General features: G+C 62.7%; 1 protein-coding gene across 1 annotated transcript; it reads right to left on the bottom strand.

Annotated features, from left to right (window-relative positions):
• On the bottom strand, positions 1–12,965 carry LOC117008620 (V-set and immunoglobulin domain-containing protein 8-like). Its single transcript, XM_033082593.1, has 7 exons — positions 12,917–12,965; positions 10,201–10,376; positions 8,792–8,990; positions 7,019–7,183; positions 3,546–3,668; positions 2,258–2,393; positions 1–233 (listed from the first exon to the last, which is right to left on the bottom strand). Exons 1-7 carry the CDS (start codon positions 12,963–12,965, stop codon positions 62–64), a joined length of 1,020 nt encoding a protein of 339 aa, XP_032938484.1. The 3' UTR covers positions 1–61.
• Between the last annotated feature and the right edge of the window lie 283 nt (positions 12,966–13,248).

The following is a 13,248-nucleotide window of genomic DNA, read 5'->3' as shown; positions in this document are numbered from 1 at the left end:
GTCGCTGTCGCTGTCGCTGTCCCCGTCGCTGTCCCCGCCCCGTGGCTGTCCCCTCGCGCTGTCACAGCCCGGGACAGGCCACCTGGTGCCGGATGCCCTCGTTGCAGAGCAGCGCGGCCGCGCGCTCGTCGCTGTCGCCGTGCTGGCACTGCATGTAGCTGATGCCGTGCGGCGAGTACGAGTGGTGGCCGCAGGCCGTGCAGGGCCGGGGCATGGTGCCACCCGTGCTGCTCCTGCGGGGACAGCGGGGACAGCCCCGCGACAACGCGTCACGGACGGGTGGCACCGCTGGGGGGCACCCCCGGGGGTTTGTCACCGCCTTTAGTGCCGCTGTGGTTGTGTTACCTGGGGTTAGTGGCACTCGGTGGTGGTCTTTGGTGACATCAGTGTCCTGTGCCACCCACCTGGAGCTGGTGACACCTACCCGGACCTGGTGACACCCACCTGGAGCTCGTGTCACCCACCTGTGCCCTGTGCCACCCACCTGTGCCTGGTGACACCCACCTGGACCTGGTGACACCCACCTGTGCCAAGGGCCACCTACCTGTGCCCTGTGCCACCCACCCGGGGCTGGTGACACCCACCCGGACCTGGTGACACCCACCTGGGGCTGGTGACACCCACCTGTGCCAAGTGCCACCTACCTGTGCCCTGTGCCACCCACCCGGACCTGGTGACACCCACCTGTCCCTGTGCCACCCACCCGGACCTGGTGACACCTGTACCTGGTGTCCCTCAGTGTCCTGTGCCACCCACCTGGACCTGGTGACACCCACCTGTGCCAAATGTCACCTACCTGTGCCCTGTGCCACCCACCTGTGCCTGGTGACACCCACCTGGGGCTGGTGCCACCCACCCGGACCTGGTGACACCTGTACCTGGTGTCCCTCAGTGTCCTGTGCCACTCACCTGTCCCTGGTGACACCCACGTGTGCCTAGTGTCACCTACCTGTGCCCTGTGCCACCCACCCGGACCTGGTGCCACCTACCTGTGCCCTGTGCCACCCACCTGTCCCTGGTGTCACCCATCAGAACCCCTGGTGACATCACTGTCCTGTGCCACCCCCCCGGACCTGGTGTCACCCATCAGAACCCCTTGGTGTCCCCTTGGCACCCACCTGTGCCTGGCCACCCACCCAGTGTCACCCAGTGCCACCCCAGCGTCACCCAGTTTCACCCAGTGCCACCCCAGCGTCACCCAGTGCAACCCCAGTGTCACCCAGTTTCACCCAGTGCCCGGTGGCCTCTGGCAGTGCCCGTGGGCGCCCAGCACAGCCCTGTACAGCCCAGTACAGCCCAGTATAGCCCAGTATAGCCCAGTACAGCCCAGTACAGCCCAGTACAGCCCAGTGCCAGTCACTGGTGCCCAGCACAGCCCAGTACAGCCCAGTGCCAGTCACTGGTGCCCAGTACAGCCCAGTATAACCCAGTACAGCCCAGTACAGCCCTGTACAGCCCAGTACAGCCCAGTATAACCCAGTACAGCCCAGTACAGCCCAGCACAACCCAGTACAACCCAGTACAGCCCAGTACAGCCCTGTACAGCCCAGTACAGCCCAGTATAACCCAGTACAGCCCAGTACAGCCCAGCACAACCCAGTACAACCCAGTACAGCCCAGTACAGCCCAGTACAGCCCAGTACAGCCCAGTACAGCCCAGTATAACCCAGTACAGCCCAGTAGAGCCCAGTACAGCCCAGTATAACCCAGCACAGACCAGTACAGCCCAGTCCAGCCCAGTGCCACCCCCCTGTGTCCCCGTGTCCCCACCTGCAGTCGCTGCAGGCCCGCTGGCACTCCTTGCGCTGGTACCGGGCGATCAGGGCCCAGTACAGCCCAGCACAGCCCAGTACAGCCCAGTACAGCCCAGTGCCACCCCCCATGCCCACCTGCAGTCGCTGCAGGCCCGCTGGCACTCCTTGCTCTGGTACCAGGCGATCAGGGCCCAGTACAGCCCAGTATAACCCAGTACAGCCCAGTACAGCCCAGTACAGCCCAGTAAAGCCCAGTACAGCCCAGTACAACCCAGTACAGCCCAGTGCCACCCCCCTGTGTCCCCCTGTGTCCCCGTGTCCCCACCTGCAGTCGCTGCAGGCCCGCTGGCACTCCTTGCGCTGGTACCGGGCGATCAGGGCCCAGTACAGCCCAGTACAGCCCAGTACAGCCCAGTACATCCCAGTAAAGCCCAGTACAGCCCAGTACAGCCCAGTACAGCCCAGTGCCACCCCCCTGTCCCCTCCTGTCCCCGTGTCCCCACCTGCAGTCGCTGCAGGCCCGCTGGCACTCCTTGCGCTGGTAGCGGGCGATCAGGGCCCAGATGAGCAGCCCCAGCAGGCTGAGCAGGAGCAGCGAGCCCAGGATGGAGCCCACGATGATCCCGGCCTGGCGCCCGCCTGCCGTGGGGACACACGGCGTGTCACAGCCTGTCACAGCCTGTCACTGCCTGTCACCGCCTGCTGTCCCTGCCCCGGGCACCCCGGGGGTGGTCAGAGCCACCCAGAGCCAGCCAGAGCCACCCCAGTGTCACCCAGAGCCAGCCCAGTGTCACCCCAGTGTCACCCGGGGCCAGCCAGTGTCACCCCAGTGTCACCCAGTGTCACCCCAGTATCACTCAGTGCCACCCCAGTGTCACCCAGTGTCACCCCAGTATCACTCAGTGCCACCCCAGTGTCACCCAGTGTCACCCAGAGCCATCCCAGTGTCACCCGGAGCCAGCCAGAGCCACCCCAGTGTCACCTAGAGTCATCCCAGTGTGACCCCAGTGTCACCCAGAGCCAGTTCAGTGTCACCCGGGCCGGCCAGAGCCAGCCAGTGTCACCCTAGTGTCACCCAGAGCCAGCCCAGTGTCACTCGGGGCCAGGTAGAGCCACCTCAGTGTCACCTAGAGTCATCCCAGTGTGACCCCAGTGTCACCCAGAGCCACCCCAGTGTCACCCGGACCAACCAGAGCCACCCAGAGTCACCCCACTGTCACCCCAGTGTCACTCGGGGCCAGGCAGAGCCACCTCAGTGTCACCCAGAGCCAACCCAGTGTCACCCGGGGCCAGGCAGAGCCACTCCAGTGTCACCCCAGTGTCACCCTGTCACCTGAGAAATCCTGGTGCCACCCTCTGTGACCCCAGTGTCACTCACGGGGCCCCAGGCTCAGGTTGAGCTGGCACACCGAGTACCCCCCGTGTCCCCAATGTCCCCTCAGTGTCCCCAATGTCACTCACGGGGTCCCAGGCTCAGGTTGAGCTGGCACACCGAGTACCCCCCGTGTCCCCAATGTCCCCTCAGTGTCCCCAATGTCACTCATGGGGTCCCAGGCTCAGGTTGAGCTGGCACACCGAGTACCCCCCGTGTCCCCAATGTCCCCAATGTCCCCTCAGTGTCACTCACGGGGTCCCAGGCTCAGGTTGAGCTGGCACACCGAGTACCCCCCGTGTCCCCAATGTCCCCAATGTCCCCAGTGTCACTCACGGGGTCCCAGGCTCAAGTTGAGCTGGCACACCGAGTACCCCCCGTGTCCCCAATGTCCCCTCAGTGTCCCCAGTGTCACTCACGAGGTCCCAGGCTCAGGTTGAGCTGGCACACCGAGTACCCCACGCGGTTGGTGACACGGCACTGGTAGGTGCCAGCGTGGGCCCAGGTCAGGCTGCGGATCACCAGGTCACCGGGAGAGCGGCCTGGGGGACAGGACAGGACAGGACAGGACAGGACAGGTGGCACTGTCACCTCGGTGCCATCTGTGTCCCTGGATAGGGGGACAGGGAGACACGGGAACGTGGACACATGGACACAGGGACACATAGGGACAAGGACAAGGACACGGACACAGAGGGACACAGATGGGGACACAGGGGCACAGGGACGGGGACACAAGGACACGGACACGAGGACACAGGGACACACAGGGACACAGGGACAGGGACAGGGACATTTGAGAACATTGACACACAGGGACACAGGGACATGGACACATGGGGACATTGATGCACAAGGACATGGACACAGGGACAGGGACACAGAGGGACAGGGACACAGGGACAGGGACACACAGAGAGACACAGGGACACACAGGGACAGGGACACATGGACAGGACACATGGACAGGACACAGGGACACACAGGGACAGTAACATTTGGGGACATGGACACATGGGGACATTGATGCACAGAGACCTGGACATGTGGGGACAGGGACACACAGGGACAAGTGAGGACAATGACACACAGGGACAAGTGAGGACAGTGACACAGGGACAGGGACACAGGGACAGGGACACACAGGGACAGGGACATTTGAGGACAGGGACATTTGAGGACAGGGACACGCAGGGACAGTTGAGGACAGTGACACACAGGGACAGGGACACAGGGACAGGGACACACAGGGACACAGGGACACACAGGGACAGGGACACACAGGGACAGGGACACATGGGGACATTGATTCACGGGTTCAGGGACATTTAGGGACATGGACGCACAGGGACACAAAAGGACAGAGACACACAGGGACAGAGGAGCACAGGGACAGGGACACACAGGGACATGGGGACACACGGGCGCACAGGGACACAAAAGGACAGAGACACACAGGGACATTTGAGGACAGGGACACACAGGACACGGGTGACAGGGACACGGGTGACAGGGACATGGGTGACAGGGACACGGGTGACAGGGACATGGACACATCAACATGGATGCACAGAGAGATGGAGACACGGACAGGGACACACAGACGGGGACAGATGGACACGGACACATGGACAGATGGGGACAGTGACACACAGAGAGACAGGGACACACGGACACAGGGACACAGAGACACACGGACACAGGGACACACAGGGACAGGGACATGGACAGATGGACACAGGGACACAAAAGGACACAGGGAGACACGGACACGGGGACATGGACACATGGACACATGGGGACAGTGACACACAGAGACAGGGACACACCGATGTGGACACACGGACACAGGGACATGGACAGATGGACACGGGCACACAGGGACACATGGGGACAATGACACACAGGGACGGGGACACACGGACATGGACACAGGGACACAGGGACACAGGGACACAGGGACACATGGACAGAGGAGCACAGGGACAGGACACACAGGACATGGTGACACACGGACGCACAGGGACACGGGTGACAGGGACACAGGTGACACACAGACATACAGGGACACGGGTGACAGGGACATGGACACATCAACATGGATGCACAGGGAGATGGAGGCACGGACAGGGACACACAGACAGGGACAGATGGACACAGGGACACAAAAGGACACAGGGAGACACGGACACATGGACACAGGGACATGGACAGATGGACACATGGGGACAGTGACACACAGAGACAGGGACACACGGACACAGGGACACACGGACACAGGGACACACGGACAGATGGACACGGACACATGGACATGGATGCGTGGACATGGGTACACGGACACACAGGGACATGGACAGATGGACACAGGGACATGGACACACGGACACACGGACATGGACACACGGACACACGGACACATAGACATGGACACAGGGACATGGAAAAATGGACACATAGACACGGACACACAGACACACGGACGGATGGACAGATGAACACGAACACACGGACACACGGACACACGGATGGACACACAGACAGGGACACACGGACACACAGACGCCCTCCCTCCCCAGTCAGGGCCCCCCTCACCCACCTTGCAGTGCCCGAGGGCAGGGACCCCCTAAACCCCCCTAAACCCTCCCTTAACCCCCCCTAAACACCCCCAACCCCCCCCCCCCCAAAATCCCCTCCGAGCCCCCCAAATCTCCCCTGAGCCCCCCAAACCCCCTCACCTTGTGGGGTGTTCAAGGGCAGGGACTCCCTAAATCTCCCCTAAACCCCCACTAGACTCCCCCTAAACTCCCCCTAAACCCCTCCTAAACCCCCCCAAACCCCCCTGACCCCCCCAAATCTCCTCACCCTGCAGGGTGCCCGAGAACAGGGACCCCTCCTAAACCCCTCCTAACCTCCCCTAAACCCCCTCTAAACCCCTCCTAACCCCCCCAAATCCCCCTAAGCCCCCCAAACCACCTCACCTTGCAGGGTGCCCGAGGGCAGGGACCCCCTAAACCCCTCCTAAACACCCTCAAACCCTCTCTGAACCCCCCAAATCCCCCTGAGCCCCCCAAATCTCCTCACCCTGCAGAGTACCCGATGGCAGGGACCCCTAAACCCCTCCTGAACACCCCCTAAACACCTCCTGAACTCCTCTAAATCCCCTTGAGCCCCCCAAATCTCCTCACCTTGCAGGGTGTTCAAGGGCAGGGACCCCCTAAATCCCCCCTAAAGCCCCCTTAAACTCCCCCAAACTCCCCTAAATCCCCCAAACCCCCTCACCTTGCAGGGTGCCCGAAGGCAGGGACCCCCTAAACCCCTCCTAAACCTCCCCTAAACTCCTCCTAAACACCCCCAAATTCCCCTGAGCCCCCCAAACCCCCTCACCTTGCAGAGTCCCGGCGGGCAGGGACCCCCTAAACCCCTCCTAAACACCCGCTAAACATCCCTGAGTCCCCCAAATCTCCTCACCTTGCAGGGTGTTCAAGGGCAGGGACCCCCTAAACCCCTCCTAAACCCCTCCTAAACCCCTCCTAAACTCCCTCCTAAACTCCCCCTAAACCCCTCCTAACCCCCCTAAACCCCCCCTGACCCCCTAAACCCCCTCACCTTGCAGGGTGCCCGAAGGCAGGGACCCCTAAACCCCCTCTAAACCCCTCCTAAACCCCTCCTAAACCCCCTAAGCCCCCCCTAAACCCCTCCTAAATCCCCCCCTAACTCCCCCAAATCCCCCTGAACCCCCCCAAACCCCCTCACCTTAAAGGACGCCTGAGGGCAGGGACCCCCTAAACCCCTCCTAACCTCCCCTAAACTCCCTCTAAACCCCTCCTAACTCCCTTTAAACCCCTCCTAACCCCCCCAAACCCCCCCCGACCCCCCCAAGCCCCCTCACCTTGCAGCGCCCCCGCGGGCAGGCGCCCCCCGCCGTAGCCCTCGGCCAGCTTTGCCCACTGGTAGGCGAGGGGCGCGGTGCCCCCCCGGCTGAAGCAGCGCAGAACAACCGAGCCCCCCTCGATCAGCTCCCCCTCGCTCCAGCACTGCGGCACCGGCGGCTTCTCTGCGGGGACACGGACAGGTCAGGGACAGGTCAGGGACAGCGGGGACACGGGGACAGGGACAGGGACGGGGACGGGTCAGGGACAGTGACAGGGACAGCGACAGTGGGGGCGGTCAGGGACAGAGACAGCGGGGACATGGACAGGGACAGGGACAGCGACAGGGACGGGGGGGACAGCGGGGACGGGGACAGGTCAGCGACAGCGACAGGGACAGGGACAGAGACAGGGTCAGGGACAGCGACAGGGACGGGGACAGCGGGGACAGGTCAGGGACAGCGACAGGGACAGGGACAGGGACAGGGACAGCGGGGACAGCGACAGGGACAGCGACAGGGACAGGGACAGCGGGACAGACAGCGGAGACGGGTCAGGGACAGCGACAGTGACAGCGGGGACAGCGGGACAGACAGCGGGGACGGGTCAGGGACAGCGGAACAGCGACAGGGACAGCGGGGGACACAGGGAGGGACAGTGGGTGACAGGTCAGGGACAGCGGGACAGCGGGGGACACCGTTAGGGACAGCGGGGACAGCGGGGGACACGGGGAGGGACAGCGGGGAACACAGGGGACACCGTCAGGGACAGCGGCAGGGGACAGCAGGGACACCGGGGGGGACACCGGGGAAACCAGTAGGGACACAGGGGACACCGGTGAGGACAGCCCGGGGACAGGGGACAAGGGTCTGGGGACACCGGGACACAGGGGACACTGCCGGGGCCACCATCGAGGTCACCAGGGGTCACCAGGGGTCACCAGGACAGGGGACACCTGGGAGTGGGGGAAGGGACAGGAGTCACCGGGGGCGGGGGGACACGGGACACTGTCAGGGCCACCTGGATGGGGACAGGGGACATTGTCAGGGCCACCAAGGGCCACAAGAGAGGGCACAGGTGACACTGCCAGGGCCACCAGGGGCTCAGTGCCACCAAGGCCACATAAAAGAGGGACAGGTGACACCAACAGTGCCACCAAGGGCCACATGAGAGGGACACAGGTGACACCACCAGGGCCACCAGGAGACAGAGCATGGCCACAACAAACTGGTACCATCTTGGTGTGGCACAGGGAGGGGACAGGTGACACCAGGGCCACACCGGACAGGTGGGGAGCGGACAAGTGACACTGGGCAGGTGTGGAGGGGACAGGTGACACTGGGCAGGTGTGAGGGGACAGGTGACACTGGGGCCACACTGGGCAGGTGGGGAGGGGACAAGTGACACTGGGCAGGTGTGGAGGGGACAGGTGACACCAGGGTCACACTGGAGAGACAGGGAGGGGACAGGTGACACTGGACAGGTGTGGGGAGGCGACAAGTGACACTGGGCAGGTGTGGGGAGGTGACAGGTGACACTAGACAGGTGTGGGGGGGGACAGGTGACACTGGGGTCACACTGGATAGGCAGGGAGGGGACAGGTGACACTGGGCAGGTGTGAGGAGGGGACAGGTGACACTGGTGTCACACTGGAGAGGCAGGGAGGGGACAGGTGACACTGGAGTCACACTGGGCAGGTGTGGAGGCAACAGGTGACCCTGTACAGGTGTGAGGGGGACAGGTGACACCAGACAAGCATGAGGAGGTGACAGGTTACCCCGGGGCGCTCTCACCTTGCACGGTGACAATGACCTCGTGCACGGCCACCGTGTTCTTCTTGACGCGGCACTGGTAGGTGCCGGTGTCGCTCTCCTGCAGGTCGGCCACGCGGATGGAGGCGTCGCGCTGGCCCGGGTCCGTCTGCACGAACGCCACGCGGTCCTGCAGCCCCGAGCTGCCGTAGTTCACGTGGTGGTCCTGGTAGGACAGGAACTGGGGACACCAGGGACCGGGTTAGGGCTGGGTTTAGGCTGGGTTTAGGTGAGGGTTTGGGTTTAGGCTGTGTTTAGGTTGGGTTTAGGCCACGCGGTCCTGCAGCCCCGAGCTGCCGTAGTTCACGTGGTGGTCCTGGTAGGACAGGAACTGGGGACACCAGGGACTGGGATTAGGTTGGGTTTAGGTGAGGGTTTGGGTTTAGATTGTGTTTAGGTTGGGTTAAGATTAGAGTTTGGTTTGGGTTGGGTTAGGATTTGGGTTGGGTTTAGATGAGGCTTGGAGGTTTTGTTTTCCCTGCCTGTCCCCATCCCTGTCCCTGCCTCCTAGGCCGAGCTCCAGCCCAGCCCAGCCCAGCCCAGCCCTGCCTGTTCCAGCCCAGCCCAGCCCTACCCTGCCTGTTCCAGCCCAGACTGGCACTCCCAGACGCTGCCTGCTTGTCCTGCCTGTCCCTTGTACCTGTCCCTGCCTGTCCCTGCCTGTTCCTACCTGTCCCTGCCTGTCCCTTGTACCTGCCTGTCCCTTCCCTTCCAGACCTTCCACGTCCTGCCTGTCATTGTTTTTCCCTGCCTGTCCCTGCCTGTCCCAACGGGTTTCCAAACCCTGCCTGTCCTACCAGCTCTTTCTCTCTGCTTCCAGAACTTTCCTGTCCTGCCAGTCCCTGCCAGTCCCTGCCTGTCCCATCAGTCCCTGCCTGTCCTTCCTGTCCTGCCTGTCCCTGTCCCTGCCTGTCCCTGCTTCATCCTTCCCATCCCAGCACTTCCAGACTCTGCCTGGTCCTTCCCTGTCCCTCCCTGTCCCCTTGTCCCTGTCTGTCCCTGTCCCTTCCAGTCCTGCTGTCCCTCCCTGTCCTGCTGTCCCTGCCTGTCCCTGTCTGTCCCTGTCCCTCCCTGTCCTGCTGTCCCTGTCCCTTCCCATCCTGCCTGTCCCTGCCTGTCCTGTCTATCCCTTCCAGTCCTGCTGTCTCTGTCCCTGTCCCTCCCTCTCTGTTCTGCTGTCCCTGTCCCGCTGTTCCTCGCTCTCCCTGTCCCTCTCTGTCCTTGTCCCTCCCTGTCCTGCCAGTCCCTGCCTGTCCCTGTCCCTCCCTCCCTGTCCCTGTCCCTGTCCTTCCCTCTCTGTCCCCGTCCCCCCCTGTCCAGCCGAGCTCCCCCCGCTCCCCCCGCTCCCCCCCAGCCCCTCGCCCCCTCCCCGCCGTGCCCGAGCCCCTCACCACGTTCTCGGGGCCGGGTCTCTCGGGGGTGATCTGGATCCACTCGATGCCCACGCCCTGGGGCCCGTTGTCCTCGGGCTCCAGGACATAGGGACAGCCCAGCTTGACCGAGTCGCCCTTGGCCAGGTACAGAACCTCGCGGCCCTTGCCTGGGATCCTGACGGCCACGAGCACAGCTGGGGACAGAAGGGCACTGTCACCTCCCGAAATGGGACTGTCACCCACAGAAATGGCACTGTCACCCCCCGAAATGGCACTGCCACCCACAGAAATGGCATTGTCACCTCCCGAAATGGCACTGCCACCCCCCGAAATGGCACTGCCACCCACAGAAATGGCACTGCCACCCCCCGAAACGGCGTTGTCACACCCCGAAATGGCACTGCCATCCCCCGAAATGGCACTGCCACCCCCCGAAACAGTGTTGTCACACCTCGAAACGGCATTGTCACCCCCGAAATGGCATTGTCACCTCCAAAACGGCATTGTCACCCCCAAAAATGGCATGTCACCTCCAAAACGGCATTGTCACACCCCAAAACAGCATTGTCGCACTCCAAAATGGCACTGCCACCCCTAAAATGGCATTGTCACCTCCAAAACGGCATTGTCACACCCCGAAATGGCACTGCCACCTCCAAAATGGCATTGTCACCTCCAAAACGGCATTGTCACATCCCAAAACAGCATTGCCACCCCCCGAAATGGCATGTCACCTCCAAAACGGCACTGTCACACCCCGAAATGGCACTGCCACCCCCCGAAACGGCACTGTCACACCCCGAAATGGCACTGCCACCCCTAAAATGGCATTGTCACACCCTGAGATGGCACCCGGGGCTTGGTGACCCCACACCTGCAGCTCCTGACCCACGGGGGGCACGGGGACACCAAACCTGTGCCCCGACATCCCTGACCCCAAACCTGTGCCCTGACACACCCTGAACCCCACACCTGGTAGAACTTTGGGGTGCAGGGACAGGGTAGAGACCCTTCACACCCCAAAAATGTGCCCTGACACACCTTGAACCCCACACCGGCAGCACAGGGACCCAGCGCACCCCAAACCTGCGACCCCCGGACCCCATACGTGCAGCCCCAAAAACCCCAAACCTGTTCCCTGACACATCTGCAAACCCTGAACGCACACCTGCAGCCTCAAAAACTCCGACCCTACAGCCCCAAAACCCTGAGCTTACGGCTCCAAAACCCCGAACCTGCAAACGCCGATCTCACACCTTCAAACCCCGACCCCACATCTGCAGCCCCAAAAACCCCAAACCTGTTCCCTGACACATCTGCAAACCCTGAACGCACACCTACAGCCTCAAAACCCCCGAACCTGCAGCCCCAAAACCCCGAACCTACAGCCCCAAAACCCCGAACCTACAGCCCCAAAACCCCGAACCTACAGCTCCAAAAGCCCGAACCTGCAAACCCCGACCTCACACCTTCAAACCCCGACCCCACATCTACAGCCCCAAAAACCCCGAACCTGCAGCTCCAAAACCCCCGAACCTGCAGCCCCAAAAACTCCGAACCTACAACCCCAAAACCCCGAACCTGCAGCTCCAAAACCCCCGAACCTACAGCCCCAAAAACCTCGAACCTGGAGCTCCAAAAACCCCGAACCTGCGGCCCCAAAAACCCCGAACCTGGAGTTCAAAAAGCCCCGAACCTACAGCCTCAAAAACCCCGAACCTGCAGCCCCAAAAGTCCCACATCTGCAAACCCCGAACGGACACCTGCAGTTCCAAAAACCCCGAACCTGCAAACCCCGACCCCACATCTGCAGCCCCAAAAACCCCGAACCTGCAGCTCCAAAAACCCCACATCTGCAGCCCCAAAAACACGGAACCTGCAGCCCCAAAACCTCGAACCTGCAGCCCCAAAAACCCGACCCCACACTTACAACCTCAAAAACCCCCAACCTGCAGCCCCAAAAGTCCCACATCTGCAAACCCCGAAAGGACACCTGCAGCCCCAAAACCCCCGAACCTGCGGCCCCAAAACCCCCGAACCTGCAAACCCCGACCCCACACCTTCAAACCCCGACCCCACACCTACAGCCCCAAAAACCCCGAACCTGCGGCCCCGAAGACCCCGCACCTGCAAATTCTGACCCCAAACCTGTAGCCCAAAAAACCCCGAACCTGCGGACTCGAAGACCCCGAACTTTCAAACCCCGACCCCGCATCTGCAGTCCCCGACTCCACATCTGCAGCCCCAACACCCCCGAGCCTACAGCCCCAAAACCCCGAACCTGCAGCTCCAAAAACTTCGAACCTTCAAATCCCGACTCCACATCTGCAAACCCCGACCCCACATCTGCAGCCCCAAAAACCCCGAACCTACAGCCCCAAAAATCCCGAACCTACAGCTCCAAAAACCCCGAAACTGCAAAACCCGACCCCACATCTGCAATCTCCGACCCCACATCTGCAACTCCAAAAACCCCCCGAACCTACAGCCCCAAAACTCCCGAACCTACAGCCCCAAAAACCCCGAACCTTCAACCCCCGACCCCAAACCTGCAACCCCCACCCTCGGCTCGCATCTCCCACCCCGGGCGCCCGCGGGGATGTCCCGGCCGGTCCCGCTGCCCTCGGCGCTGCCACCCCTGGCAGGTGGCACGGGTGACACGGGTGACACAGGTGACACACGGGGCTCGCTGTCCTGCCCAGCACAGCGCTCGGGAGCATCTCGGGGATCGTACCTGGCAGGAGCCCGAGGAGCAGGAGCAGGGTGGCACCGTGCCCTGCCATGGTGGCGGAGGAGGAGGAGGAGGAGGAGGAGGAGGAGGAGGAGGAGGAGGAGGAGGACGCAGGAAGGCTCCGAGGGCACCCGGCCCGTGCGGGGCCCTTTTAGGCGCTGGGCCGGGGCCGCTCCTCCCCGTGGGGAGGATTCCTGCGGGATGAGTGAGTGGCTCCGAGCTGTGCGTGGCTGCCGCCCTTGCTCCGCTCTCACCCCGTAATTAGGGAGCGGCCGGCCTGCCGGACACCGTGGGGACAGTGGGGACAGTGGGGACAGTGGGGACAGTGGGGAGGA

Source organism: Catharus ustulatus, chromosome 30 (genome assembly GCF_009819885.2).
Source record: "Catharus ustulatus isolate bCatUst1 chromosome 30, bCatUst1.pri.v2, whole genome shotgun sequence".
Classification (NCBI taxonomy): domain Eukaryota; kingdom Metazoa; phylum Chordata; class Aves; order Passeriformes; family Turdidae; genus Catharus; species Catharus ustulatus.
This window is presented reverse-complemented; position numbering and strand designations above follow the sequence as displayed.

Excerpts from the sequence above, each read along its gene's own strand:
- LOC117008620 (XM_033082593.1), bottom strand. The coding sequence starts at position 12,965 with ATGGCAGGGCACGGTGCCACCCTGCTCCTGCTCCTCGGGCTCCTGCCA. Across the intron at positions 10,377-12,916 it reads GCTCCTCGGGCTCCTGCCAG|CTGTGCTCGTGGCCGTCAGG; the intron begins GTACGATCCCCG and ends TTCTGTCCCCAG. Across the intron at positions 8,991-10,200 it reads GACCCGGCCCCGAGAACGTG|TTCCTGTCCTACCAGGACCA; the intron begins GTGAGGGGCTCG and ends TGGTGTCCCCAG.